Genomic DNA, 25843 nt, shown 5'->3' with positions numbered 1-25843 from the left:
TGCTCAGCCGAGCTCCAGGCAGGACCTGAAGCTGCAAATTCCTGCCCAAGTCCTCAGGCACCAGCCATCCCTCTAAGAGACACCTGACTCTGAAGAGCCATCATTAACCCGCTCTTTACCATCCTGTTCCAGTACCAGCATGGCACAACCACCCACTGCTCTGTTTGTTCTACACGTTCACCAGCACAGCCCAGACACGCCTGCCCGCAGACAGTGCTGCCTGCACCCCAACAGCTGCCACAGGTGGAGCCCAACAGAACCCGAGCTGTACCGTTGAAAAACTTGATGATGTCTGTAAAATCCATGTTGTTCTCCAAGATGATGTCCCGGTACATTTCCACCAAGGCCAGGGCTATGAAGAGCACATAGTGTGCAGAGGAGACATGTGCAGCTGCCCAGATGGTCTCCCAGACGGCGAACACGTCATCGTACACCAGCTCTGGTGAAAGAGGAGGAAGCCCAGAAGTTACTGCACCAGCCACGGGTTTACAGCCCTCCTGACTCACAGAGCTCACCACAGCACTGGGAAGACACGCTGGTGGTTCCTTCCCACAAGAACCTGTTCCAGTTGGAAGCAATAAGTCAGTCATTTGTAAAGACAAATATTCTGGCCTGCAGCAGGTAGCACAGGCTGCAGGACACAAATCTGGTGGGTAACCACCAGCAGCTCTGGAACAACAGGTCCTGCATCGAGACAGAAAAGTCAGCCACAAATGCACCAGAGGAAAGCATAACAGGAACACATGGGGAAAGTGCAGATGAGTGAAGCTGCAGAGTGTACTGGAAAGTGTGGAAGCACAGCACAGCACACATTCCCTCCCTCCCCGTTTGCTGGGCTCAGCTGCCTCCCTCCCAGCACACACCTCTCTTGAAGTCCAGGAGAAACCATCGGTAGCAGAAGTAGAAATGAGTGTAATCACCGTTCTGGTGCATCAGCTCAAAGAGCTCGGAGTCCAGAATCTGCCAAGAAGAGCAAAAGGACACTGAGCAGTGCACACCAGAGGCACCAGACATTCCTCTGCCTGCCTTCCTCCCTTCCCACTGCTCTCCGACCACACCATCTTCCACCCAGCCTCTCCCTCCTTTGCAGTCCTGACACACGTTACTCCAGGCTGTCTTTACAGCCCCCTGCTCTCCCTCCTGCTTCCCACTACTGAAAACTCCTCTCAGCCCCTCTGACACCCCCATCCCAGGCTTTCCCCCTCTGGTTTGAGAGGCTGCCAGCCCCTGTGCCAGGACCGTCCTACCTGGATCAGAGATCTCATGTTGGCAAAGTGGGTGTCCATGGCTCCCCCATGGGGGAAGTTCTGGTTCATCCTCTTCATCAGCTCGGTGAAACAGCTGAAAGCCAGAGCTTCTGTGCAGGGAACAGAGACAGTCACTGCTGCACCACAGCTGCACCTGCAGCAGGAACTCCCTAGGAACATCCTACCACCACCCCTCCAAGCATGGGACCTTCCAACTGCAAAGGGCCACCCCCAGCCCAGCAGATCCCTCCACACACTCCCACAAAGGTATGGGGACCAATAGACCAGAGCCACCCACTCACCATCATCCAGGATGACCAGGAGAGGAGCCAGAAGGTCACACATCCCCTGCACATACCCAATCTCAATGTGCTGCCAGATGTAGCTGCAGGAGAAGGAAGGAAAATGCAGCCCATGGGCCTTTCCTGTGCCACACAGGAGGAAGTGAATGCATGGCACAGCCCTGGATCAACACCCTGCCATGGCCATGACCGAGGCTGTGCCATGGCAGGGTGAGGGGTTGATCAATTTATCATCCTCTTGGCTCTCTCTGCCTGCTTCTCCTGCCTGGACCCAGTGTCCCAAGATGCAACCAGCCCTGCAGAGGTATCTTCCCATATTTGGTAGCAAGTGAAGAAACGTGTTCCAAAAGGACTTGGAACCACTGCTGGCATGAGGGAAGAATCTTTTCCATCCTACCCACTAGTTTTCCAAAATCTGCTGCGTTGTAGGTCATATCTCAGCAGAGATCTCCAGCTCTGGCTGTCAGATCAAGTGGCAGCTCTAACGAAACAGCAGCTTCTTCTCATATTTGCAAGATGGGTAATAATATTTTAGCTTTTGCTGCCCCTGAGGCAGCTGCAGCTGCTGAGCTGGAGCTGGTTTGAGTTGGTGAATGTCACACAGCAACCTCTTAGTCACAGGGACAGAGCCAAGAGGATCAGAAATGCCCCCAGGTGCTGCTGTCTCCTGGGCAGGCACTGAGCACCTCCGGCATTTCCTCATTAGTGCCACAGCTCTGCAGGCTCATCCTCATTAAAACATTTTTTCCTGGCATATTCCAGAGAGCAGGTGAGATGTGCTGGGTTCAGACCACAAGCCCTCTGCTCCAGCCAACAGCCCAGACACTCCCAGTCATGGGGCAGAGCAGCACAAGGCAGCACAGGGTCCACCAGGGACCAGGAGGTCCTTGGAGCTGTGGCCTCAGGTCTGGGATGAGGAGGGGATTTGGGGGAGGAAGGCAGTGGAACTCAGCAACCAGAGCAAAGTTTGAGGCTCCAGCCTTAGGGTGAATGGAGCACAGGCTGAGAGAGCTGGGATTGTTCAGCTCGGAGAGGAGGAGGCTCTGGGGAGCCCATATAGTGGCCTTCCAGTGCCTGAAGGGGCTCCAGGAAAGCTGGGGAGGGTCTGTTCACAAGGGCAGGGAGCGAGAGGAGGAGGGACAATGGTCTTGAACAAGAGCAGGGGAGATTTAGATTGGACATTAGGAGGAATTTCTTTACAATGAGGGTGGTGAAACACAGGAACAGGTTGCCCAGAGAGCTGGTGGAGGCCCCATCCCTGGAGACATTCAAGGTCAGGCTTGACCAGGCTCTGAGCAACCTAATCTAGTTAAAAATGTCCCTGTGACTGCAGGGGGCTGGGCTAGATCCCTTCCCAACCCCATACATTCTATGATGCTATGATTTAGGGAAACCAGCCACCAGCCTGAGGAGCCTGCTCCCGTGGCAGGGAGGGCTGGAACCCCCCTCTAGACCCCCGACCCCTCCCAGCCCCCCACCTGCACATGATGTTGCGGAGTTTCTCCAGGTTGGCTGGGGTGAAGTACCAGTAGTTGCGGTCACAGCGCTGCACGTCCTTCTCAATGCGGTGCAGGTTCACCGTGTACATGTCCAGGAGCTCTGGCTGCCCAAAACCAAAAATAGCAACGTTGGTTTGTTTTCAAGTAAAAATAAATCAATAAAAAAAGACCCCAAAGTTGCTAGGAAGTGACAGGGCAGGGGTGGGGGAGAAGGCAGGGGGCCCTGCACCCACAACTGCAGGATCAGCGGAGGGCAAAGGCTGAAAAACAGTGAGATACCCAGGAAGGAAGCAGTACAGGTTAGGGGGTGACCTGCTGGAAAGCAGCTCTGTGGAAAAAGACCTGGCAGTCCTGGTGGACAAGAAGCCACATGAGCTAACTAGCTTGGCTTGAGGCCAAGAGGGCCAGTGCTAGCCTGGGAGGCATTAAGAACAGGGTGGCGAGTAGGTCAGGGAGTTTCTTCTCCCCCTCTGCTGTGCCCTGGTGAGGCCTCATGTGGGGCATTGGGTGAAGTTCTGGGCTCCCCAGTTCAAGAAAGACTAGGAGCTACCGGAGAGAGCCCAACACAGGCCACTAAGATGATGAGGGACTGGAGCATCTGCCTGTGAGGAAAGGCTGGGAGAGCTGGGGCTGTTCAGCTCGAGCAAAGGAGGCTGAGGGGGGATCTGATCAATGCTGATCAATATCTACAGGGGGTGTCAGGAGGATGGGGCCAGACTCTGCTCAGGGGTGTCCAGGGACAGGACAAGGGGCAATGGGCACAAACTGGTACACAGGAAGTTCAGTCTGAAGATGAGAAAATACTTCTTTACTCTGAGGGTCCCAGAGCCCTGGGACAGACTGCCCAGAGAGGTGGTGGAGTCTCCTTCACTGGAGAGATCCCAAAGCCCTCCAGATGTGTTCCTGTGTAATCTGATCTAGGGGATCCTGCTCTAGCAGGTGGTTGGACTAGGTGATCTACAGAGGCCCCTTCCAACCCCCACCATTCTGTGATTCTGTGGAGAAACCAACCCAGCAACCAAGTACATACTTACAGAGTAGGTGACACCCGTTGAGGAGACAGCAGAGGCTCCACTGTTGGCCAGATCAGCTACAGCCAGAGAACCCAGCTGTGGGTACAAACTCTCCATCTCTGGCTCCTCAGAGAGGTTGTCTTCACTCTCCACCAAGCTTTGCTTTTCAGCCTCACTGTCTGCCCAGCTCTCTATCACAGTCAGGGCCACAGAGTCACCATCTTGCAGGGCTCCTGCCACACTCTCACCCATGGGAACAAAGTCCACGCTTCCATTGGTGGGAAATTCACCCTCCAAGCTGTCTTGGTCCTGCAGCTTCTCCTCCTGCCGGGCACTATCCAGGTCCTGTGGGGCTGACCCATCAGACCCACCAGCTTTTCCCTGAGAGCTTCCCGAGGATTTGTTGGTATCCAGGGCACTGTCCTCATTGCTGAAGCTGCGCTCTGAGAATCCTGATGTGATGGAGAAGTTCTGGGAAGAGGGGTGGCCAGAATCAGGGGAACACGTGCCGTTGGGGACCGTCCCATTAGGGATCTTGCTTTGCTTGCCATCTCCCAGCTGAGCATCTGCCTCAGTCTGTTCCACTTCATCAACAGACTCAAATACCTGCAAAGCATGAGTGGAGACACATCAGAGGGAGCCAAGGTGTGAAGGCCACAGGGGGGTTTGGTCCTCTGAGCCTGGGCAGAGTAGACTGAACATCAACCCAACCAAGCAGAGCCCAGTTCCAGCCTTAGTGGCTTCACAGGCAGGTTTGTGAGTCATTTACCTTTCCCAGCACCTTTTTGCCAGAAATGATGATGGTTATCAACCAGCCATCAGGTGCCTGAAAGCCACGTGCTGCTGGGTGGCCAGTGTCTGAACGAGCAAGAGGGCACCAAGCCCTGCCACCCACCTGCGTGCTGGAGCTGGAGTCGCTCTGCAGCCGGGCGTGATTCTGACGGCCAGAGCTGCAGCTCTGGGAGGACTGCAAAGAGAGAGGGAAAAGGGCAGTGAAAAGACAAAGAGCAGGGTGTGTGGAGCAGCCTCACCCCAGGCTGTCAGAGGTGGGTGCATCTGCCTGTGAGGAACAAGCAGAAAACGCATCCAATACATTGTCGTGTTGGACCCATGAGAGATGTTCACGTTGCACCAACTCTGCTGTGCAGATTTGTCACACCCCACAGCACCCTGCCTCAGCCCACCCCTGGCAGCTGCTGCTGGAGAGGATGACAAAAAACAAAGTCCCAGGCCAGCCCAGTTGTTCAAGCACTGCGTGTTTGGGTCTGGAAGGAACTGCTTTCCTCTGGCCCGTGGAGAGGTCACGCTGCCTCCCTGGATTGCAGATTTCTACAAATCTCTGCCCTAATTTGGCAGCAATGTGGCTCTCCCCGTCTCAGTTTACATAAACGATGAAGTCACAGGCTATAAAACAATCCCTCCAAGTATAATAATGGTTTTGCCTTTTCTTAAAGGCCAAATATCGATGTTTTAAGCCAGGCTCAGTCGAGGCAGCCCCTTGAAAAAAAAAACAACAAAACAACACAAAACCAAAAACATAAAAATCAACAGCACCCTTTTCAGGCTCCCAGCTGAGGTGCAGAGGGAAGCTTCAGGCTTTGCAGCCACCAGCCCAGTGCTCTGCCCCGGGGATTCCCTCTGGACAACCAACCCTCCCGACGGCCGAGTCCCCCGGGCCCGTCCCCGCGCCGGGAGCGGGATGCGGGAGCAATGAGCGCCCCGGGGGGTGAGGAGAACGGCCCTTGCAGAGCGGCAGCAGGAGCTGTCCCCACCCAGCGCCGCGGGTGTTCGCCGGGCAGGGCTCTGAGGGGGAGAGGAAGGGCGACAGTTTTCCTCCATTACCATGGGAACGTTTTATAACAGGAAATTTCAGGGTGAGATGGGAAAAGGGTGAACCTTTGCGTGTATTGACTCTGCCAGCTCCCCTCCCAAGGCAGGCAGATGTGGATATAAGGAAAGAAACCCAGCAGAGATGCTGTGGGGATGGGAATGACCCCCGGGGCTGCAGCAGCACCAGCTGCTGTCTCACCCTGCTCCTGCGCACAGACCCTGGGCAGAGCTCCCCACATCTCTCCCTCCCTGCAGCTCAGAGGACACCGGGGAAGCCTCCAGCTCTGCACCCACCAGGCCCTTTTTGGCTCAGCCTCCGCTTGCCCAGCTCTGATAGCCCAGCCCAGCCCTGCTCTGCCCTGCTGGGCTGCTCCCCTCCAAGGACCAAGCCCACGCGGAAATGCTCCTTGTTCTCTGTTCCCAGGACTCCCTTTCCTTTAAAAGGCTTTTCTCTCCCCACCCTTTGGCTTGGGCAGCTGATGGAAAAGGGAGACAAGAAACCCACTGACCTGTCTCACAGCCCCTCTGCCAGAAACATGGTCCTTCTTCTTCACCCTACTTCAGCACCAACTTCCACCGGGCTAATCCTGGTGGGCACCCAGAGTGCAAACCAGGTAATTGGGTCTCTCTTTTTCGCCAGAAATAGCCACAAGGAACATTTCACAGGACTGGGGAGAATGTCTGAATTTGGACACATGGCTCCACAAATGAGTTCTGGGGTCCCAGCTGACCTGCTGCCCTCTGTCAGGACCCCCTGCCCCCTCCCTGGCTCTCGGGCCCCCTGTGCCAGCATCCCCTGCAGGGTCACGGATGCAGAGCTGCTCAGTGTCCCTGCAGATACTGTGGCTGCAAGAACCAAAGCAAATTTGTAAGACCTCCAAATTATCACCAAAACCTCTCAGCCAGGGCAGTACCACACAGTACAGAAACTGGGGTCATGCTGCAGGGAGTGTCTGCTCCTCCTGCTGAACACTGGAGGAGCAGATGAAAGAAAACAGGTGCAAAAGCTCCAACCTGCAAAAAACACAGCGAGCGACAAGGCACAGAAGCAGGCAGAGGTCAGGGAAGGCGGGTGAGCAAGAACTGTGCTCCATCCCTGCCTGCAGCACACGGAGCCCCCTGACCTCATTGCTGATGGTCGAGTCCCTGTGCATCATCCTCTGGAGGTGGGAATCCAGGCTGGCCCCCGAGGAGCACTTGGCCAGAGCTGCCGCGTGCGACTCCTTCTCCCGCTGCCGGACGATGGCCTCGCAGCCCAGCCACTCTGCCATCGTGTGCTCGTAGCAGGAGCGGGTCTGCTCGTCAGCCTGCAGAGGTGAGGGACAGAGGGTCTTGGACACTGCCCCTGGGACAGCCCTCCTGCATCCCACAGACAGCCCTGCGCAGAGAAGTGCTCGTGTTAGCTACGGCTGGACGGGACATAAAGATGCTGGTCTCCCGCACAGCACCAGGCAGAACCTTGCAAAAATTAGGACAGAAAAACGAGCAACCATCTCCTTCCTGCCTTCCTGAGGTGTGCAGGGCACTGAATAGCAGCGGCTGCAGAGGGGAGTGCCCAGCTGGGTCCTATAAATTCCTGCTTATCTGAGTCTTTCTCCCACTTCCCGCCTACAGCCACAGTACAAAGGGGACACAACATCAGGGGCTCACAGGGTGGACAAGCTGTGAAGTACCCAGGCCACAGCAATGCCACACACCAGCACACCAACACCAACCTCCTTCCTTTCTGCCTCCGTCATCCCAAACTGATAATGGCCCAACAGGAAGGGCCAGACAGCCTTCCTGATCTCGTGCTGGATCCCACCGTAGTAGATCAGCCTCAGCAGCTCCTGGTCCTCGTAACTCTGTGGGAAGAGCTGGGAGTCAGGGCACACACAGCCCAGTGGGTGGCAGATGCAGCCCCAGCTTGGCTGTGCCACCTCCCAGCACCCCGGGTGCTGGGGACACCCAAGGGATGATCAGCACCAACTCCTGCCTGTCCACTGCAGTTGCTCTCTCTGGTCTCTGCTTGGGCTTAAGGACACCCCTGTGAGTGGACATTTTGGGAAAGACTGGACAGCCACAGCCAGGAAGTGCCCCACCAAATCACTCAAGGTCACTGCTGTGCCTCTGAGCTCTGCAGTAGGTCAGGAATATGGCACTGGTGGCAGCTCTCCTGCCCTGGCAGCGTGCTGGGACCCCCCTCAAGGACACAGTGCTCGGGGGGACAGACCATGCTGCAGGCAGCTTGGAACAGAAGCACACTCAGGAGAGCAGCCTTTATTCCCTGGCTTCCAGGAGTGCAGGATTAGGAGCCCTGGGCTCTGTGCAGCCTGGGGCAGGCTGCCTGACTTCTCTTCTGAGGGAACTTCTCAGTGTGCTTCACCTTACCGTGCCATAACTGCTTAAGCCGTGCTGCCCTGGACATCCCAAGCCCACCACAACTGGCGTGTCCCTACCGTGCTGTCCTGCAGGTATCTCTGCCATATGTCCACAGTCAGCCCCGAGCTGGCACTGCAGGGCACGTCGGGAGACACGATGTTGTGGTTGACCAGCGCAGAGAGGTGGGTGCGCACCGTGGAGAGGTGTCTGCAATAGGCCAGCCCTGTGCCAGGAGCAAACACTCAGCTGGGGAACTCGGGGAGACACGAGGGTGAAGAGCAGAAGAAAGCTCTGAGGAGTCTGGTCCCTGAAGGAGACTGTCTGAAGCCAAAAAAGCAGCCAAGCAGGGAGTCTGCTGGGACAGGTCAGTATCTCAGCACCACCACCAGCACTGCTGCTTGCTGGGCTGAAGTCCGAGGATCAGAGTTTGGATATTTGCTCCCAACCCCGAGCACATGCACGTGGGGTCCTGCTTGCAACACACTGGTCCCAGTACTCTTGGCCACTGCTACTGCCCCGCTGCCTCAGCACCACTCCTAGCCCCCAGCCCAGGACCTTCTCCCTTGCCCACCACACATCAAGGCATCATGGACGTGACAAGTACTCACAGCCATAGAAGGCCCGGGAGAGGATCTGGTACTTCATGTTGTCACACAGCAGCTTCAGTGGAGCCCTGACAACAAACACATGGGACATGAGGAGAGGAAACACCCCCAAGCTGCCCTCAGCCCCTGCTGTAATCTGACTACCCCAGCTCTGCCTTCAGAGGTGAACCACAGGACCTCTGCTCAGCTCGAGAGCAGCAGCTCTTGCTGCCAGGACGTGGCCACAGAGCAGCTGAGATGTCCCACAGCAGGGGACAAGCCTCACTTCAGCCTGGAGATGTCCCATTGGCCCCTGTGCAAATGCTCCATGGGCAACCAAGCCAAGTGTGAGGCTGGAGACACCATTGGGCTGTCACCTCTCAGCTGTGTTTTCCTCTCCCTGCAGCTCTCCAAGCAAGCAGCAGCAGGGCCCTCTTACCTCTCGTGGCTGCAGCCGTTGGGAGGCCCACTGTCAGAGGAGCCACTCTGAGAGCAGGAGGAGCAGGAGGACTTGCGGGTGCTGGGCTGCCACATGGGAGGCAGGCCAGGACCTGGCGTGTCCATCAGGTCCTGGGGCACTGCAAGAGGGTGGGGAGAGGAGCATCAGTGACTGCCTGGCACTGCCTGGAGCTGGGAGAGCCACAGGAGGCCACCAGAGAGGAGAGGTTTGATTAGCAGCATCCCACAGTCTTCCCAAGGAGACTCCAGCAGCCAAGTAGGACTCACACCAGGCAACCACAGCACCAGCACTGAGGAGCTCAGGAGAAAGGAAAGGAAACAAAGAGCATTGATGAGAGAGAGTGAGAGAAAACCATCTGCTAATTAATGACAGCACCTTCAGCAAGCTCATCTGCAACTGGTGATTGAGGCAGAAAACAAACACCCAACCCAGAGAGACCTGAGAAAAGGGGCTGCAACAGACTGTTCCACAGATGAGAAAAAACATGATTGGAATCAACTGTTGTCCCAGGACAAGTGGATCACTGGAAGGGAAAAGTTCCCAAGCACTAGGATCCCATCCAAGATTGAGGGAAAGGCAGGAGCATCCAAATCACAAGACAGGAGATAAAGGCTTGGAGGAAGATGTTGAGAGGGACAGCAGAAGCAAGTAGCTCTTCATGTTGTCACTTGCTAAATCCCTGCTTCAGCTCCCAAGGGCTGCTGCAAAGGCCTCAGGTCCTGCTCAGGAGCTGCCCTGCAGACCCAGCAGGGGCAGAGCCAGCCCAAGGGACATGCAGCCCCAGCCCAGCTGTCCCCAGACTGAGAGTGGGGCTGCTGGCCTGGAGCAGCCCCTGCCCCTCAGCCTTGGAAAAGATCATCATGATGGAGGTAACTGTGGGATGCAGAACAGGATTCATGAAAAGTAATCCCCTTTGCTCTTCCCTGGAAATTAAACTGTGGGAGGAATTCCAGGTTCCAGCTGGGAAAAGGCCTCCTCCCTTGCCCATGGCCACGCTGCCTCTCCCTGCTTGTGATACTGAATAACTGCTGCTAGCAAGAGAAAGGTGGAACTGTTCCTGTTTCCCTGGTGTTGAGCAGGTGCTGACGGGTCAGTGATGGTCAGCAGGGCCAGGGGACACCTCTGCAGGAACTGCCAAGTGACAACACAGGCGAGCAGAGGTACAGACACAGCAACAGCTGCGTGACACTGACACCGAGAGGCCCCCAGAGCAGCGAGGGGCGGTCGGGACGTGATAGGGAGACCTGGAAACCATTTAGGGATCACCACGATCTTGCTTGCAGCTGGAGGCCTCGGGGTCTTCCCTCTCACAGCAGGGATGGAGATCACAGACGCAAGGAACGGGTGAAAATTACCATTAATGGTAACTAGAGCACAGAGAGAGGACAAGGCCACAAATGAAAGGGGAGAAGGGAAGAATCTGTAGGGAAGAAAGAACTGGTGCAGTTCCACCCTCTCTGGGAAGGTCCACAGGAACCACACAGACTTTGATGATGCCATCTGAGGAGACCGCAGCAATTCCTTTCAGAGGAAATCTGCCCCCCAGCACAGAGTTTTAAGGGGTAGATCAAATGGAAGCTACAGAAAGGAGGGTCCCTCTCTGCTATTTTAGCCTATATTAGGTTCTTATCTGACTCACTGGGCTGTGTTAGTCACCTAAAGGCAGGGAGAGGGAAGTATCATCCTAACTGATGTTACAAAGGAGTCACAGGAGGTGGGATTACCCCCTTCCAGCCTCAGAAATAGAGAACTGAGGTTCTGATCACATTTCATGGCTCTTTAAAAACACTGCACAAGTCTTCTACTACACACTAAGTTTTCCCCCTTGTAAAGTCATTTGCCATGTTCCCAGAAATCAAAGAAATTGTTCTTGGTATCCTGCAGAAGAGGAAAGACAAACGTAGAGTCACTTCCAAGCACAATGTTCAGATGATTCACAACCAGACATTGAAGAGAGATTTCTGTTTTGGCGAATCCAGCAGCATCTTTCTGCCTGGCCCTGGGAGCCAGAAGGGGGCACAGGTGGGTGAGGGCAGGCAGCACAGGGCTGGGTGCTGCAGCCTCTCCTCTGCGCTGCAGCAGCAGCAGCACTGGAGGAACAGAGGAGCAGAGCTGGATTTAATGCAGCCCTCACTGGCTTGGTCTGGTGACAGCAAGAGAAGAATCAGTCCTGGAGGCCTGGGATGGTGAGAAGTGACCCCGGGGAACACCACCAAAGTGAACCTTGCTACCGGAATTACGTGCAAGAATTTGTTCTCCAACCATTCAGGCCACCACAGCCCATTGTGCAGCTGCAGAAACGAAGGTCTCAGGAGCAAGTGAGAGGTTAGAACAAAAAAAAAGACCTCCCCAACCCGTGCTTGATGTGGAATAAAGGGCAGCCCTGTCCTAAGCCAAGCCTGTTCCCCTGGAAGCGCTTCCTGGCAGGCGCTGCCGTGTGCCTGTGGGTGTGTGTGTCCCCTGCTCACACACCCCTGCACATCCACCCACCCAAGCACCCTCTGCCACCACACTCACCCAGCTCAGACTGGGCCCCGGGGTAGATGATCCTGAAAACATAATCTGTGGCTTCGTCATCTTCCTTGTCAGACGCAGACTCGGAGGAGCCCTGAGGACTTCTCTTCCTCAGCTTGGGGAACACCTTTCCCTGGGTGAACAAAACCTGCTCTCCAGGAGCTGCCCCACACCTGCTGCCAACCTCCTGCCCACCCAGAGCCCCTGCTTGGCCAGCCCAGGTGATGTTTTCTCCTTCTCCGGCTAGAGCAGCCCCTGGATTGAGCTTCCAACCCCACGGTGAAGACACAACCCTGTTTGTACACAGAGTGTGTGTGACCCGCAAAGCATGGCCAGGCCCAGGAGAACCAAACCCACCACCCCTCGTGGCCAGCACCCCCAAACCACCTCCCTTCAGAAGCTGATCAAGGCCATGAGCTAAACCACACTGCTGTATTTCAAGCCCACTTTCTTTCTTGGTTTTGGGAAGGGGGCTGTTGAAAATGCAGCAGCCCCTGACGTGAGGCAGAGATCTCCCCCTCTGAGACACTCCAGGGGGGAACACCAGCAGCAGCCCCCAGTGCCCTGGGCTCAGGAGCAAGCCCTGTTTTGGGGTCCCTACCTTTCCCCGCTGTGACCAGAGGGGTGGGTCCAGCTGCCCGTGGGGCAGGAGGCCGTTCTCCAGGCAGGACAGGAACTGCAGTAAGTGTCCTCCTCTGGGGAACCGCAGCGGGGGCCTCTGAATCCCATCCTGGCTCACCAAGACAACTGTTCCACCACTGTCTACTATTAGCAACAGTGACAGCAGAAAGAAGACACGGACATGAACAAGGGAAACACTGCCAGTCAAGAATGCAGAAAACAGGCAAGAAAGCTCAGGGAATTGTCTTTCTGGTATGGAAAAGAAATAATTAATTTCTTGTTTGGATTCCTAAAGTCCATGACGAGCCTGGAGCACCACCCAGAGCTCTGGACATCTGCCCTGGAGCTGGATCAAAACATCCCCACATAGGCACTCCTCAAAGATCTAATGATGCAAGTGTCAGGGCAGTCCCAGCCCCCAGCAGCCCCCTCTGGCCTTACCTTGCTGGTGACAGTGCAAGTAGACAATCTCCTCCAGGCGGATGGTCATGGCATAGTCCCAGTACACGCTGGAACAGAGGAACAGGAACTTGTGAGCTTCTGGGATGCAAGAGGCTCTGCTTCTGTTCACACCAGCTCCAGATCCTGCTGTGCTGGCACCAGGAGAAGCTACAGAAAGGATGAGGTCCCAGCAGCAGCGTGACTGCCACAAAGCCAGCCTGAGTGGGTGACAACACCCCTCCAGAACCAGTGACTGTCCCTGCCACTACAGCTCCACCAGGGCAAGCCCAGTCCCACCTACCTTGGGCTGTTTCTCTACCCTCACATCACTCCCAGACACAGACAACGTGCCCAGGGATCCTGGCAGTCACAGGGAGGGATGTGGAGCCCTGAAGAGCTGAGGACCCTCCTCTGGCCACCCTAGAAAGGACTTAGTGCCCTGCTGTGGTGCTGGGAGAACCCCAGGAACCTGCCAAGAGCATCCCCAGAGCCACAGGGGAAGGTGCGAGTGCAGTCTGAGCATGGGCTGCTGCTCTGCTGAGCTCCTGTCCCCAGGGCAGGGACAAACCAACCCTACCAATCAGTGGGGTTTTTTGAAGCCGAGAGTAGATTTGGTGCCCGTTGCTTCTGTTGGGGAGCTGCACTCCTTCAGCACAGGCACCTCCAGGTGACACCACGTCCAGAAAATGCTGCAGAGCTGCTGGTCCCCAGGCAGGGCAGAGCCAGAGAGACCAGGGGGAGCTGGGGAAGGGGATGTCTCCAGGAGACATGTGGCCTCAGGCAGGGTTTCACTTCTGTGGAGACCCCAGGAAGAGCTCTCTGAGGGTGTCAGCACCCAACAACATCTGCTCCTTTGTGACAGGAGCAAATTTCCAGATTCTGAGCAGCATTATCTGCCACTTCACAAAACCAGCACTTAAAATAAAGCCATTCTAAAATGGCTCATGAAGGCAGATGAGGACAGGAAGGGGTGAGGAGGAGTCTCTTCTTGTAGATTCATACTTACTTTGTCATCTGACTCCTCTCTTCCTTGGTCAAGTCTTGACACTGGGAATTTTTAGAGCTTAGGCTGATGCCCAAGTCAAGAACTCAGAAAAGTAGTGCAGAGACGAAAACAGCATTTTAGGAGCAGGGAACCAGGCATAACAGAATGGCCCAGGGGCCAAGAAGAGAGAGGAGATGGAAAGAATACAGGGAAACAAAACCAAAAAGCTACAATTGAGAATAAACAAAACTGAGAATAAGTTTTGCAGAAGTTGTTCATTAGCCCAGCTCAAAGAATCAGTGCCCTGAACACTCCAGCTCTCCTGGAGCATTTGCTGGTGGAAAGTGATTTTGTTTGCTGTGTTTTGTTTCTCGGGTTAATTGGGACCTGGCAGGATTGATTCTACAGCTCCTGCCCTGCTGTGGCTCTGTGACTGTGCAGTTTGCAAGGCTTGCAGCTTTCAGGAGAAATGCCACAGCCCGAAAGGCAGCCCCAGGGCACGGCAGACACCCCGGTGAGCAAACCCAGCAGACCTCAGCCCCCCTGGAGGACCAAGCTCCAGGGACCCCTCCAAGGGCCTTTGGATCCCTGCAGGCAGCAGCAGCTGCAGGCTGAGCCGGGCAGCGCCGCGAGGTGCCGCGCGCTGCTCCCGAGGGGCCGCTCCCTGCGAGCTGCTCCTGCTCCCTCTCTCGGCAGATGCTAAAACAACCACAATGAACCTGCAAGCACTGGGAAGTGCACGGAGAGGCCATTCTCCTGAGGAAATCCCTGAGGGCAAGAAAGGAAACCACTTGGTCTCTTCCAGAGCAAGCGTTCCCAGTTCCCTTGCTAAACACTTCCCAGCAGAGACGGACACCACTCCCCAGAGCTCACCTCTCCCACCACCTCAGGCCTTTTCCCTGTCCCTTCCCCTGTTCCAGACCCAAGGATGGGTGTTTTGCTCTGCAGTCAGTGGGAAAACTCACTGGTGGCCTTGGACACCAGATCCAACCTGCGAACCTGGGGGACATTTCCCTCCCCGCTGCCCGCGCCGGGGCGCCCTGGGAGCGTCACCTCTTCTCGTAGTCCAGGTCCCCCACAGAACCATTCATCAGCTGGTTGGGAGTCCACTTCAGAGCCATGATGTCAGCTGTCTGGTGAAGGGACAGATACCCTGGGATGGCCTCCATATCATCTCGCTTGAGAAAAGAAACAAAGGAGGAGAGGGAGCTGGTGAGAGCAGGCTGGAAGACACCAGAAGCATGAAGCACTACTCAGACAGCAGAGCTGCTCCATTCCATTGGGAGAATCCATATCACAAACACAGTCCAGTCACTGCCTTCCCTGATTAAAAATGAGCCTGTGCCTTTCTCCATCCAAGAGCAATTTGGGACAGAACTACCTAGCAGGGAGCAGAGCAGAATTTTACAGCCCCGATGCCCCAGGGGACTTACGGGCTGCACCAGGACGTTGTTCTTGCCGTAGAGGAGCGTGGCCCGGGAATTCTGGTGCAGGGACTCCACGTAGTCCCTGGCAGACAGCGATGGCCGGTCGTCCATACTGCCACTGGAATGCCTCTTCTGAATCTGGAAGAAATCCACCTTCACACGTGAGGTGAGCACAGAAGCCTCTTGCTTTCAAAAAGCTTTTCATGAAAGCCCACTGGCACACTTAAGTAAGTTACTATTAGAAATCTTTCCCTTTGTGTCCTCTAAGAGGATTCCTGGCTCTGGCCAAGCTCAATTCTGTACTTAGAGAAGCCCCGGGAGTGTGCTTGGTTTGCAAGAAACAGAGCAGACCTCAGCTGCCTTTGCTTTTCCCTCATACCCCACATTCCCAAGGGGCAGAGACCTCACACTGCAGCGCCGCCTTGGCCCAGCATGACCCCTGTTCCCAACACAACCCCTCTTCCCAGCACTTCTGCCTTGGAGACTTCAAGCAACTGCACTTTCCTACCTTCTCTCATCAGCGAGAGGTAAAACCAGAGGGAGCAATCCCAGAGCCCCCTGGGAGTGTCCCACCCCCCCGGGCCACCCCCACTCACGCAGAGCGCCGGGCGCTTGGTGGGCGAGTCCTGGCGGCAGTGGGAGCTGTGGATCCGGTGCCTCTGGACCAGCTCGTCAGCTGAGGGGTCTGTCCAGAAGTGGTCAGCAGTCTTCATCTTCGTGTACTCCAGAGCACAGGGCCCCACTGCACAGAGAACAACCTTAAGGCAGTTGGTGGTGTTCCAATGTCACGGTCACCTCTCAGAGCCCCCGAGCCCGGCACCTCCGCGCAGGGGCGGTGGGATGGCAGGCACCAAGTGCTCAGCACACGTTGCTGCATTGTGTAACAGCAGCCAGGAATTCAGAGGGGTCAGATGGCCCTGGCAGCCAACAAGGACCTGCTGCCTGAGTGGCCAGGTCCCTGCTGAGCCCGGTGCTGCAGGATGGAGCTGCTGCCCAGAGCCCAGCGCGGCAGCCTGGGCAAAGAAAGGAAGCCCCCAAGCTCAGCCTTGCATCTCCCATCTCTGTGCACTGCTCAGCAGCTCTGCATCCTGTGGTCCTCCTGAGTGCTCCACAGGGCTACCTGTCCCAGGCTATCCAGTTTTCTGAAGTTCTTGCTAGAAAACAACTGCATTTCACACCCCAGATGGCAGAACTGGGAACAAAGGGTTGGAAAGCAAGCTGTCACAGTAGGGTAAGAGGAAAGTGTTACCCAATAAAGATGCAAGAATTGGCCCATCCACAGGATCCATCAGGAGAGCTTCTTTCTCATAGTACTTACTAGAAGAAATGAGAGAGAGCAGAATGCTGTAGCATTTCAGCCCCCTGGGACTGCAAAATTACAGACTGTTGTTTTTAATCACTGTCATGCCCTTCTCTTTCTGCATCCCCCCTGATGGTGAGAGGGCAAGAAGCCCCTAACAGGCTGTTTCTGCTGGTCCTGAAATTCCTGGGGAACAGCCACCCTCCTGCACCACATCATGGGCATCACCACCTCCTAGAAACCCCCCCCCAGGACTGGAGCTGACACCTTCCAGGACAGGACACCACAGCATGCAGTTTGCAGAGGACAAGGACGACACTGTTTCCAAAAACCCAGCTGTCAGCAGAGCTGTCTTTATTACAGGGAGTGGACGGTGGCCACCAGCAGCAGGATCAGAGTCCCCATGCTGGGCAAAGAGCAAAACAACTGGCCTGCCTCATCCAGGGACTTCTCTGAGCCACATGCACACAGCTGAGCCAGCAACACCTCCAGCACCATGGGAAGGGGCAGCTGCTGGCGGTGGGTTGGGGTGGGCAGTTGGTTGGCCTGTGCCAGCACTCACCTGCTGTTTTCTACCAAGTAATGCACGATTTTATCCAAGACCTTTTCGAAGAGGGCCGTGCGGATCCAGAGGTGCTTGATGGCTTGAGGAGACAGGCTGGGCAGCTTCGGCATCTTGCGCACATTCTCGGGGATGCCCTGGACTTGATTTCGTCTTTAGCGGCACAAGGCAAAAGACAACAAGGTCACTGGCTCATCACTGAGCACTGCAGGAGCCCAAGGCACCCCAGGAACCTCGTGGGGCTGGGGGCTCCATGGGGCTGGCTGGGGGATGCCCAGGGTGGGGACAGGGCTCTAGAGACTGCTCCCTTCATCCCTTCCATCCTCTACTCCAGAAGGCCCACATCTGCATTTGAAAACTGACTTCATTAAATGTGTTTCCCACTGTAAAGTCACCCCAGGAACAAGCCTCTGCCTCAGCTCAGTCCTCCAACCCACACACCTTCTCCTCTGGTGCCCAAGGAGGGCAGTTCACAAGCAGAGCAGCTTATCTTAGGAGAGTGCAAAGATTCCTGCCCCCAGGTAGCTGCTCCATCCATCTCCCAGGTTCCTGTCCAGGGATGAGTAAGCCAGTCTCAAACAGCAGGTGAATTACTGCAGGCTCAAGCCCTGCAGATGGAGGCAGACCAAATTTGGTTCCAGCTGGCCAAGTGCACCATAAACCGTGGCAGTTCAGGAGCAAACATGCTCAGCTGTCCCTGATGCGTGAGACAAGGGGCAGAGGGAGCAAGAAGCTGGTCATTCTAGCTGAAACCACCACTCACAGCCTCCTGGAAGCACAACCAGTTTGCTCATTATACCAAGAGCCCAGGACAGGACTCAGCTCCACTGAGAAGAGAAGCTCCTCCTGCAGCAGCTCCAGCTGTGACCCACAGCCACCCCCAACCCACGCGGAAACACGAGTGACCTGTGGGACAGCAGCCAGGCTGCTGGTGCCTTACGCGTTCTCGATGAGCTGCTCCAGGTCTTGCACCTTCTTGCACAGCTCCTCTGCCAGGGGGAAGCTCTTGCCCACCTTCATGAAGAGAGCTGCTATCTTGTTGCTGCGCAGGAATCCCGCCGCCCGCCGCTTCAGGCCGAACAGGACACAGGCTTCCACGGCAGCTGCAAAAACCCTCAATGTTCACAAAACATTTGCCTGAAAAAAACCTGAAGGTACCAGACAACCTGGGGCTAAACTAGAAGTTTAATAAACCACAGGTGCTACCGGCCTGGCTTTGGAGACCCTCCCAGCTTGGTGATGGCTCCATTGGCTCTTGCAGCAGGTACAGGCAGCGAGGTCCTGGTGCAAAGCATTGCTGAACTCCCTGCAACAGGTTGTGGCTCTCACCAGGTCACAGAGAGAGCCCAGAGAGCCCCAGCTTTCTGCCCTCTCCTGCCAGGCTCCCTGCCTGGGAACTGGCCCTGCTGGTGAGGAGACAGCAATGACTCCACAGAAAGATGCACACTTGTACAGGATCCACCAGCAATCTGTTTGCCAGAGTCCCCTGGGAGGGCTCAGGATGGATGGCTTGTGTCAAACACAGACTTATTAAACAGGCTGATCAAAGCACTGGAAAATTACACAGACCCACAGTTCTGCAGGCTATTGATCTGGGCCTGACAAGCAGCTTTCTGGCCCACCAGCACCTCTCCTTCCCCAGGAACCCATCACTGCAGAGCCAGGGCCAGCCATGCTGAGCCTTCCCTGGGGCAGATGCTGCTTTGCCTCTTGTTTGGAAAGGCAGTTTTTCCTACAGCTGAACAACTCTGGAGACGTTTAAAAAGGCACTTGATGCAGACCTCTCAAGATCAGCTCCCAGGGCTGAGAGACGTGCTGATGATCTCTGCTCAGTGCTGTGCCCAGCTCAGGGCCAGGCAGGCAGGGCAGGCAGGGCAGGCAGCATCCAGGCACTGCCAGACACCTCCCGTGCTGCCAGCAGCAAAGCAGCACATTTGGACCAGCCAGCTCCTGCCCACCCAACGTCAGCCATTCAGAGCCACTGCTTGGATGCCTCGTTTCATGAACAAAGCCCTGCACAAACCCTCCTGAAGGCCTGACACGCTGCCATTAGCACAGTCCATGCACAGATGGGTCTTCCTACCTGTCCCAGAGGACTGTCAGCACAGATGGCTCTGTGGCTGTGGGACCCAATGCCAGAGCCAGCCCTCCCTCACACAGACTCACATCACCCCAGATCCCTTCCCAGGGACATGGGGCAGGGAGTCTGTGCAGCTGCACCCAGGCAAGGGGGAAATTTTGATCCTCAGCAAGAGACCACAGGTATTCCTGAGATCCTGAGCTCTGCCCTGGCCAATTCAAGCCACCCTGGAGCTGAGCACAAAGGCAGCCTCAGCACTGATGCGGACCAGCAGCCCCTCAGCTCACGCAGCCCCCAGCCCTCCATCACCCTCCCAGGGCAGCGTGAATTGACAGGTGCCAACTCGTGTTTGTCCACTTCAAACCCTTCCCTTGCAGGCACAACAGGGCAGGTGGGGGCAGCTGCCCTTTCCTGCCAGACCACTGGTTTCATCAGGGGGTTTGCGGTACACTGGTTACCAGAGGATGAGGAAGGCTTGATGAGGAGGGCTCTGCAAGGACAGCAGCTCTCCCCAGAGGAAAGGGCAGCTCTGCCTCAGCAGAGCCAGGCTTGCAGCACGCTCTGCTTGTCAGGGAAAGAGGTTATTTTTATAAGCTCACCCAGCTCATGGGGAGCCTCGACACTGAGGAAGGTGCACAGACCATTCAAATGAGAGAGCAGCAGCAGACAGACCAGAAGGTGTAGACAACAGAAGCCACTGAAAGTGCAGCAGCATCATTAAGCCAGAAGGAACCAAGGAGCCCTTCGTGCCTCACTCTGTGTTGCAGGAGGCTATAAATAATTCCAGGCTGCCTCGTGCTGCACAGAAAAGCAGAGAATGAGTCACACCTTGAAGTCTGTTCTGCTCTTTCGATGCCATTCGCTCCACAGCAGATAAAGGCACATGGACCTGAAACCAGCATCTACCAGGTCTTTTGTGTGAGGCCCTAGGAGGAAAGGAAGAAGGCAAAGCAGAAAAGGAGACCTCGCAGCTCCCTCCTCTTTCCATTTTTGTGCCCATGTCTGTGGATGCCACAGACTCATTCCATGGTGACAGCGCTGCACGAGCCTCCTCAGAGCAACCTCTTCAAAAGCTGGTTGTCATCAACTCTATTTCCCCCCAGCCTCCAAATTAGCAAGCTGACCTTCAGCTGTTTGTACCTGGAGGAGCTGCTGCCCCTGACACGCTGCCTGCAGCCCTGGAGGTGCAGCTGATGGCACCACAGCCACCAGCACGGGGGGCACTGCCTGCCCCCTTACCTGGGAGCTGGCTGCTGAGACCTGGCCCCAAACTCCTGACACATACCACCCGGATGTGTCTCCTGCTCCACCACTACCTCTGAGATACACAAACCTCCTCCTCTCCTTGGGATCTGGGCTCCATGGGCCTTGCCCTGAGCCCCCTGGCACGTATTGCAGCCAAAAGCCAACAGCTCTTCAGGGAGGTTTTTAGAAAATGCTTTGCCAACATTTTGACGGGTACACACTGAAACACGTCCACATCTACCAGGTTGTCACACCAGTAGAGAAAACAACAGAAGAAAAGAGCAGGTTAAATGAAAAGCACAGCTGCCAGAAAAGAAACCCCAAACCCACAGAGTGTCAGAGCATAAACTCCAGCCCCAGCCCATGTCAGCAGAGACTCACCACAGAAGGAGATGATGTGGCTGCTGTCCTCATGCACAAACTTCCTCGTCACCGCCTCCTCCATGATCTGCTTCACCTGTTGAACAGAGGGACAGGTAGAGAAAACACTGGATTTCAGCCACAGACCAGGGACAGGAGACCTGTGGTGGAGGGAGATGCTCTGCTTGCTTCATGTCTGTGAGGAAACCTTCTCTGCTCTCTGACTTTTCTAATCTCCTCTGACAGCACAGGAGGTCTCAGGGAGAAGGAAGGCAGCTTTGCCTGCTGAGCATCACCAGCTATTTCAAAAAGTCAGGTATAAAAACAAGGGCTGTTTCTGTTTTGAGGAACTTCAAAGTAGGAAAACCATGGGCAGAGGATTCAGTGCAGGAATCGAGCACCATTTCAATAGAAGCCACCTCAGCAAGGACAAACCAAATCTCACACTTACAGCTTTTGCAGTGCTGTTGTGCTCCTTCCTTTTGTGGGGATTTGACAAATTTTGTGTGCCACGGCTGTCCCAAATGACTGCAACTATCCCTCAGTGCTGGACTCGGGGACCACCAGTCCCCAGGGGTGGCCAGGAATGCTGTCTGCCCAGCAATGCCACCAGTGCTGTCCTGACACCACTTGACACTCACTTCAGGGCAATTAATCCAGGGGAAGCTGTTCTGTGGGTTGCACGTCAGGGGCGTGACTGAGGGAAGAAAATAAACAGCAACTCACATAAATGAGGAGCATCATTTCAGCAGCCAGAAGACAGGAGGTCCGAGCTGCCAGGCAGCTCCTGCAGCTCCTGCATCCCAGCTGTGCTCAGAGCAGCCACTCCAGGTGCAGGAACAGCCCCAGCTCAGGGGGCTCCACTTGCAGACACCTCCAGAAGAGCTCCCTCTGCTACCTCAGGGCTTTGTTGTGGCAAGTGGCCAAAACCTGCTGCTGTCCCTTGCTGGGACACCCTCTGCTGAGGCCAGGGGGGTCAGCAAGCCCTTCATTTCATTACGCTCCACTTACAGGTTTGTTTTCTGATTAAATTAGGAGTGTATTCAAATTAAAGCAGCACAGCCCAGTATTTCTCAGCCACCTTTCTGGCTGCTCTGATGCCAGCCCCACAGACACACCTACCCCAGGACAGCCATCGGTGGGGCAGGGTCCCTCTGGTCATCCTGTGAAGCCACCAGCACAGTGGGACACGGCTCTGGCTGGTCGTTGTGGTGCCAGCACCACACAAAAACCTGTGTTCTCCAGGCACAGAAAAAAACCTTCCAAGAGATGCAGTTTAGTGGAAAATTCCTCATTTAAAAAAAAAAAATGCACTGTATTGACCGAGGTTATCACACTAAACAGAATAAATCAAGGATATCTAAGGCAAGAGGAGAGGAAGGGCGTTGCAGCAAGGGCACTCACCTGAGAGGGGCTGGAGCAGAAGGGAGCAGCTGCACGACAAGCACAGAGCCCCAAGAGGCAGACGTGGTCTCGCAGCAGAAAACAAGTGTTAGACCCAGAGCTTTCAATCAAAACAATCTTCCATTCGCCCATGAAAGGACACAGCTGGCATCTGCAGGACAGCTCCAGAGAACCCCAAAACTCTTGGCAGGCCTCCTGTGCTGCTGTCTGCAGATCCCAAAGGACTCTCCCACCCAGATCCCAGCCCCTCCAGAACCAGCTGGGATCACCCAGGGCACAGCAGCCCCTGCCATGTGCCACGGTGCTGCCGGGTCCCCTCCTGTGGCACTGGGGGACAGAGAAGCCAGCGAAGCCCCTGCTTGGCTCAGTGCACAGAGGAGCCTTGAACGGCCTCTAACTCTGCTTCATTCCAGCATTTTAATGCTAATTGCCACATTGTAGCCAGAACAATCTCAACAAATGAAGCTGCCCACTCTTTACGGAAAGGCAGTCTGTGGAAAATGAGCTGTTTGCTCTTCTTTTCTTAGAAAGGAAATTAAAACAGCAACTAATAATTTAGCTGTAGGTAAACTTGAGAGCAATATGAAGTATTCCACAGCAATTCCTCCTGGCTCCAGCTGGGAGAACAGGACAAGTCACCCCCTGCTCAGGGAACAGGGGGGTCATGGGGACACCCCACAATAAGGTGTCCATGCAAACTCAACAGCATTAATTGCAGTTCCAATAATACAGCTCTACTCTCTGCATTACCATCTGAATCTCTGACTCATGAACTGGTGAGCTGGTCCCTCTGTGCCTCACGTGTCTGTCTGGATTACAAGGAAAACATTATTTTTCCCTCCTTGCTCCCTCTCCAAAACCAAGATCCAAGAGCCACAGGCACTGGGAAGGGACCCTGGGCTGTGGCATTCATCAGGGGCAGCAGGAATCCCAGCACAGCCACCTCAGGCCAGGAGTGTGAGCTTGCACCCCCAGACCTCCAGGGAGGCTCCTGGTCCCAGAGGTCTCAGCCTCTCCTCTGGTTCCCTGGGCCTGTCCAGCTCCATCACAGCTGGAACCTTGCTGCTGAAATGGAAACAAACGCTTCCCAACAGCTCCCAGGCCTCAGTGAGGGATGCAGGCTTAGTTCTCTCTTTTACAAAATTCCCAGGGTTATGCTTCATCCCAAAGCCCAGCTTTCCCACAACAGAGCTTCAGAAACCATTCCCAGTCCCAGTTGTCATTTACACTGGTGGAGCAAGCCAAATATTACAAACCAAATAACCACCATGACCAGGAGCAAACCAATAGCTCTGGGTTTAATTAGTTTAAGGCAATATTGACTCAAAACTCATTTTAACCAGCTGGATTTCTCCAGGCAAGTCACTGTACCATCTGTACTCTGGATTATTCCCTATGTTTACAGTCACACCTTTCCCTGCCAAGCTCCTTGCAGAGCTTTCTGCTGGTTATCAAGGCATGTGTGTTGAAGCACAGCATCTCCCACACCTTTGGCCATGCTCAGAACTCTGTGGAGCTGTTCAGGGCAAGCCAGATGCAAAGAGAGTCCCTGGCTTGGTCCTTTTCCTGTTCCCAGGTGACCCAGGGCACTGAGCTCTGGGCAAGGCTGTGGCCACGTTCCTTGTCTGCTGGACCCAACTGACAGGTCCTGGAGACAGGATCCTGGTGGCCTCTGGTGTGGAGCCACATGGACAACTGAGCAGCAAGACTCATGGAAACGTGCAGGGAAGCAAAGAGCACCCCAAGGAGCACCCAGCACAGCAGTGCTCAGGATCTGCAGCTGCTGCTTGTCCTTCCAGCCCCTTCACTAAATCTCAATGCATTTCTTCTCCTTGGACGTGTTTAATCTGCTCTTCTGTGTGTTTAAAAAAAAAAAAAAACAACAACAAAAAAAACCCAACACCTAAAAAACGTAACAGTGAAAAACCCAACAAAAAAAAACCAAAACAAACAAAAGCAATAAAAATAAAAATAAATAATAATAATTAAAAAAAAAAACCCACCAAACAGAATTTATAACACAGGCTTTAAACTCCATCTACTTTCATATGTTCACTTTTCAAGCTCTTTTATGAGCTGGTGTTTTCTCACCCTCATTGCAGCCTTTAAGTGCTGCTTTGATTATGTCTTTGGAAGTTAATTCTAGCACTTAAAAATCCCATTTTACTTGTCAGTTTTGGTGCTACAAGTCCACGTGGGCATTCCTTGATACACTCTGAGCATTTCTTTAATTGCTTTTCCAAAGGAAGGTCTCTCTCCAGGAACAAGCTCTGGTTAAGCTCCTCAAGAAACCCGTTCCCATTCGCTGTGCAGGACTTGTCCATGCAGCTCTATGGTGTCATCACTTCTCAGGTATTATAAAAAGCTAAAGGATCACTTAATTATTGTTTATAAACTTCACACTATCAAACTCAGTGTTGCAAGATACAGTTTCTTTTCTTTACAGCAACAAAACCCTGGTTATTCCAAAAGCAGGTACCAGACTTTTCCAGCACTACCATAAGTTGCAGCCAAGCTCTGTCACTTACCTAAGAGTTTACTCGCTGACCATTAAATAATTCCAATTAATTGTGCTTCAATCAGTTAAAATACTGCCAGCTTCAGGCTACATGCACTGTTTCCAGCCAGAGGCTTCAAGGACTCTGGCCAGACATTTTGATGGCCCACCAGAGAGCACAGAGCCCTCGTCCCACGGGAGGACAGCGCGGGGACAGCTCTACTGGCACCAGAACCTTTACATGCGCTTGCCCTTAAAGCTGCTTGGCAGCTGCATATTCCTGCTGCCAGAGAAACATTGATCACAGTCCTACCAACTGAGACCTTTGGCTTGTCTAAAAGTCTTACTTAATTATTTATCACCACTTACTAAATAAACCACAGCACTTTCTGCAGCCGGGGTATCACCCACGTGCTACACGTGGGATTTTCCAGCCAGGCAGCAGAGCCTCCCCAGGAACCACAGGTACCCACAGTGGGGAAGTGGGCTGAGCCTCCTTGGGGGGTAAGGAGGAGGAAGGTGTTAATGCACATTAACTCTGGATATTGGGTCAGTTTGCTGGAAAAGAAATCAAAAACACATTAAACGAGGGGTCCGTAATGCAGCGCTGCCTTCTGGGGGCAACAGGAGTGATCCCAGCAATACTGGCAGTGTTTTGCACCAGACTTGCTTCCTAGGACAGCAACTTTTGGCCCCAAATCCATCCATCCAACACTAATTTAAGATCACTTAGGATCACGTTATAGCTGGTTCTATTCCTGTAGTGCTTGTCAAACACAAATCCCTGTGCCATCTGCTGCCTCTGCTCTGAGATGCTCAATAAAGACGCTGCAACATTTTGGGAGAAACTTTAGTCATTTCTCTGTTTCCAATGCCTGATCTCCAAGCTTCACCCTGTTTTGTTCTGCACCCCTCACACCACAAAATCTTCTGTATTCCAAGGTGCTGAACATGATGCTGACAAGCGTTTTGGATTCAGTCAGCAAATGTGGCCGAGACTGACACTATTTGTATTGACACCAGGTACAACTTCCAGGCCTGAATTGCTCTGAAGTCCTGAATCCCTGCAAAAGCTGGGGTTTCCATGGCAATGGTCAGGACGCCACAAGTA

At 54.5% G+C, this 25843-nt stretch overlaps 1 protein-coding gene across 6 annotated transcripts in view; it reads right to left on the bottom strand.

The window, feature by feature from the left end:
* The window catches only part of SGSM1 (small G protein signaling modulator 1), a 36115-nt gene that overhangs the window by 6132 nt on the left and 4140 nt on the right, over window positions 1-25843 (bottom strand). Inside the window, exons 3-25 of one of the 6 annotated variants that reach the window (XM_051634067.1) lie at window positions 20853-20928; window positions 18087-18249; window positions 17147-17299; window positions 16534-16601; window positions 15881-16026; window positions 15291-15422; window positions 14911-15035; window positions 12873-12940; window positions 12412-12575; window positions 11814-11943; window positions 10484-10663; window positions 9276-9414; window positions 8861-8925; window positions 8330-8475; window positions 7607-7735; window positions 7016-7198; window positions 4957-5028; window positions 4083-4667; window positions 3028-3152; window positions 1550-1632; window positions 1248-1357; window positions 864-960; window positions 272-439 (exon numbers count right to left, since the gene is read on the bottom strand). In XM_051634067.1, coding sequence (XP_051490027.1) covers window positions 272-439; window positions 864-960; window positions 1248-1357; window positions 1550-1632; window positions 3028-3152; window positions 4083-4667; window positions 4957-5028; window positions 7016-7198; window positions 7607-7735; window positions 8330-8475; window positions 8861-8925; window positions 9276-9414; window positions 10484-10663; window positions 11814-11943; window positions 12412-12575; window positions 12873-12940; window positions 14911-15035; window positions 15291-15422; window positions 15881-16026; window positions 16534-16601; window positions 17147-17299; window positions 18087-18249; window positions 20853-20928 — 3307 coding nt within the window. Of the gene's footprint in view, window positions 1-271; window positions 440-863; window positions 961-1247; window positions 1358-1549; window positions 1633-3027; window positions 3153-4082; window positions 4668-4956; window positions 5029-7015; window positions 7199-7606; window positions 7736-8329; window positions 8476-8860; window positions 8926-9275; window positions 9415-10483; window positions 10664-11813; window positions 11944-12411; window positions 12576-12872; window positions 12941-14910; window positions 15036-15290; window positions 15423-15880; window positions 16027-16533; window positions 16602-17146; window positions 17300-18086; window positions 18250-18352; window positions 19119-20852; window positions 20929-21557; window positions 24223-25843 lie in introns of those variants that run through there. The other 5 variants (XM_051634064.1, XM_051634065.1, XM_051634062.1 and 2 more) reach the window with 5 other exon arrangements.

This window comes from Apus apus, chromosome 16, assembly GCF_020740795.1.
Source record: "Apus apus isolate bApuApu2 chromosome 16, bApuApu2.pri.cur, whole genome shotgun sequence".
In the NCBI taxonomy this organism is placed as follows: Eukaryota; Metazoa; Chordata; class Aves; order Apodiformes; family Apodidae; genus Apus; species Apus apus.
This window is presented reverse-complemented; position numbering and strand designations above follow the sequence as displayed.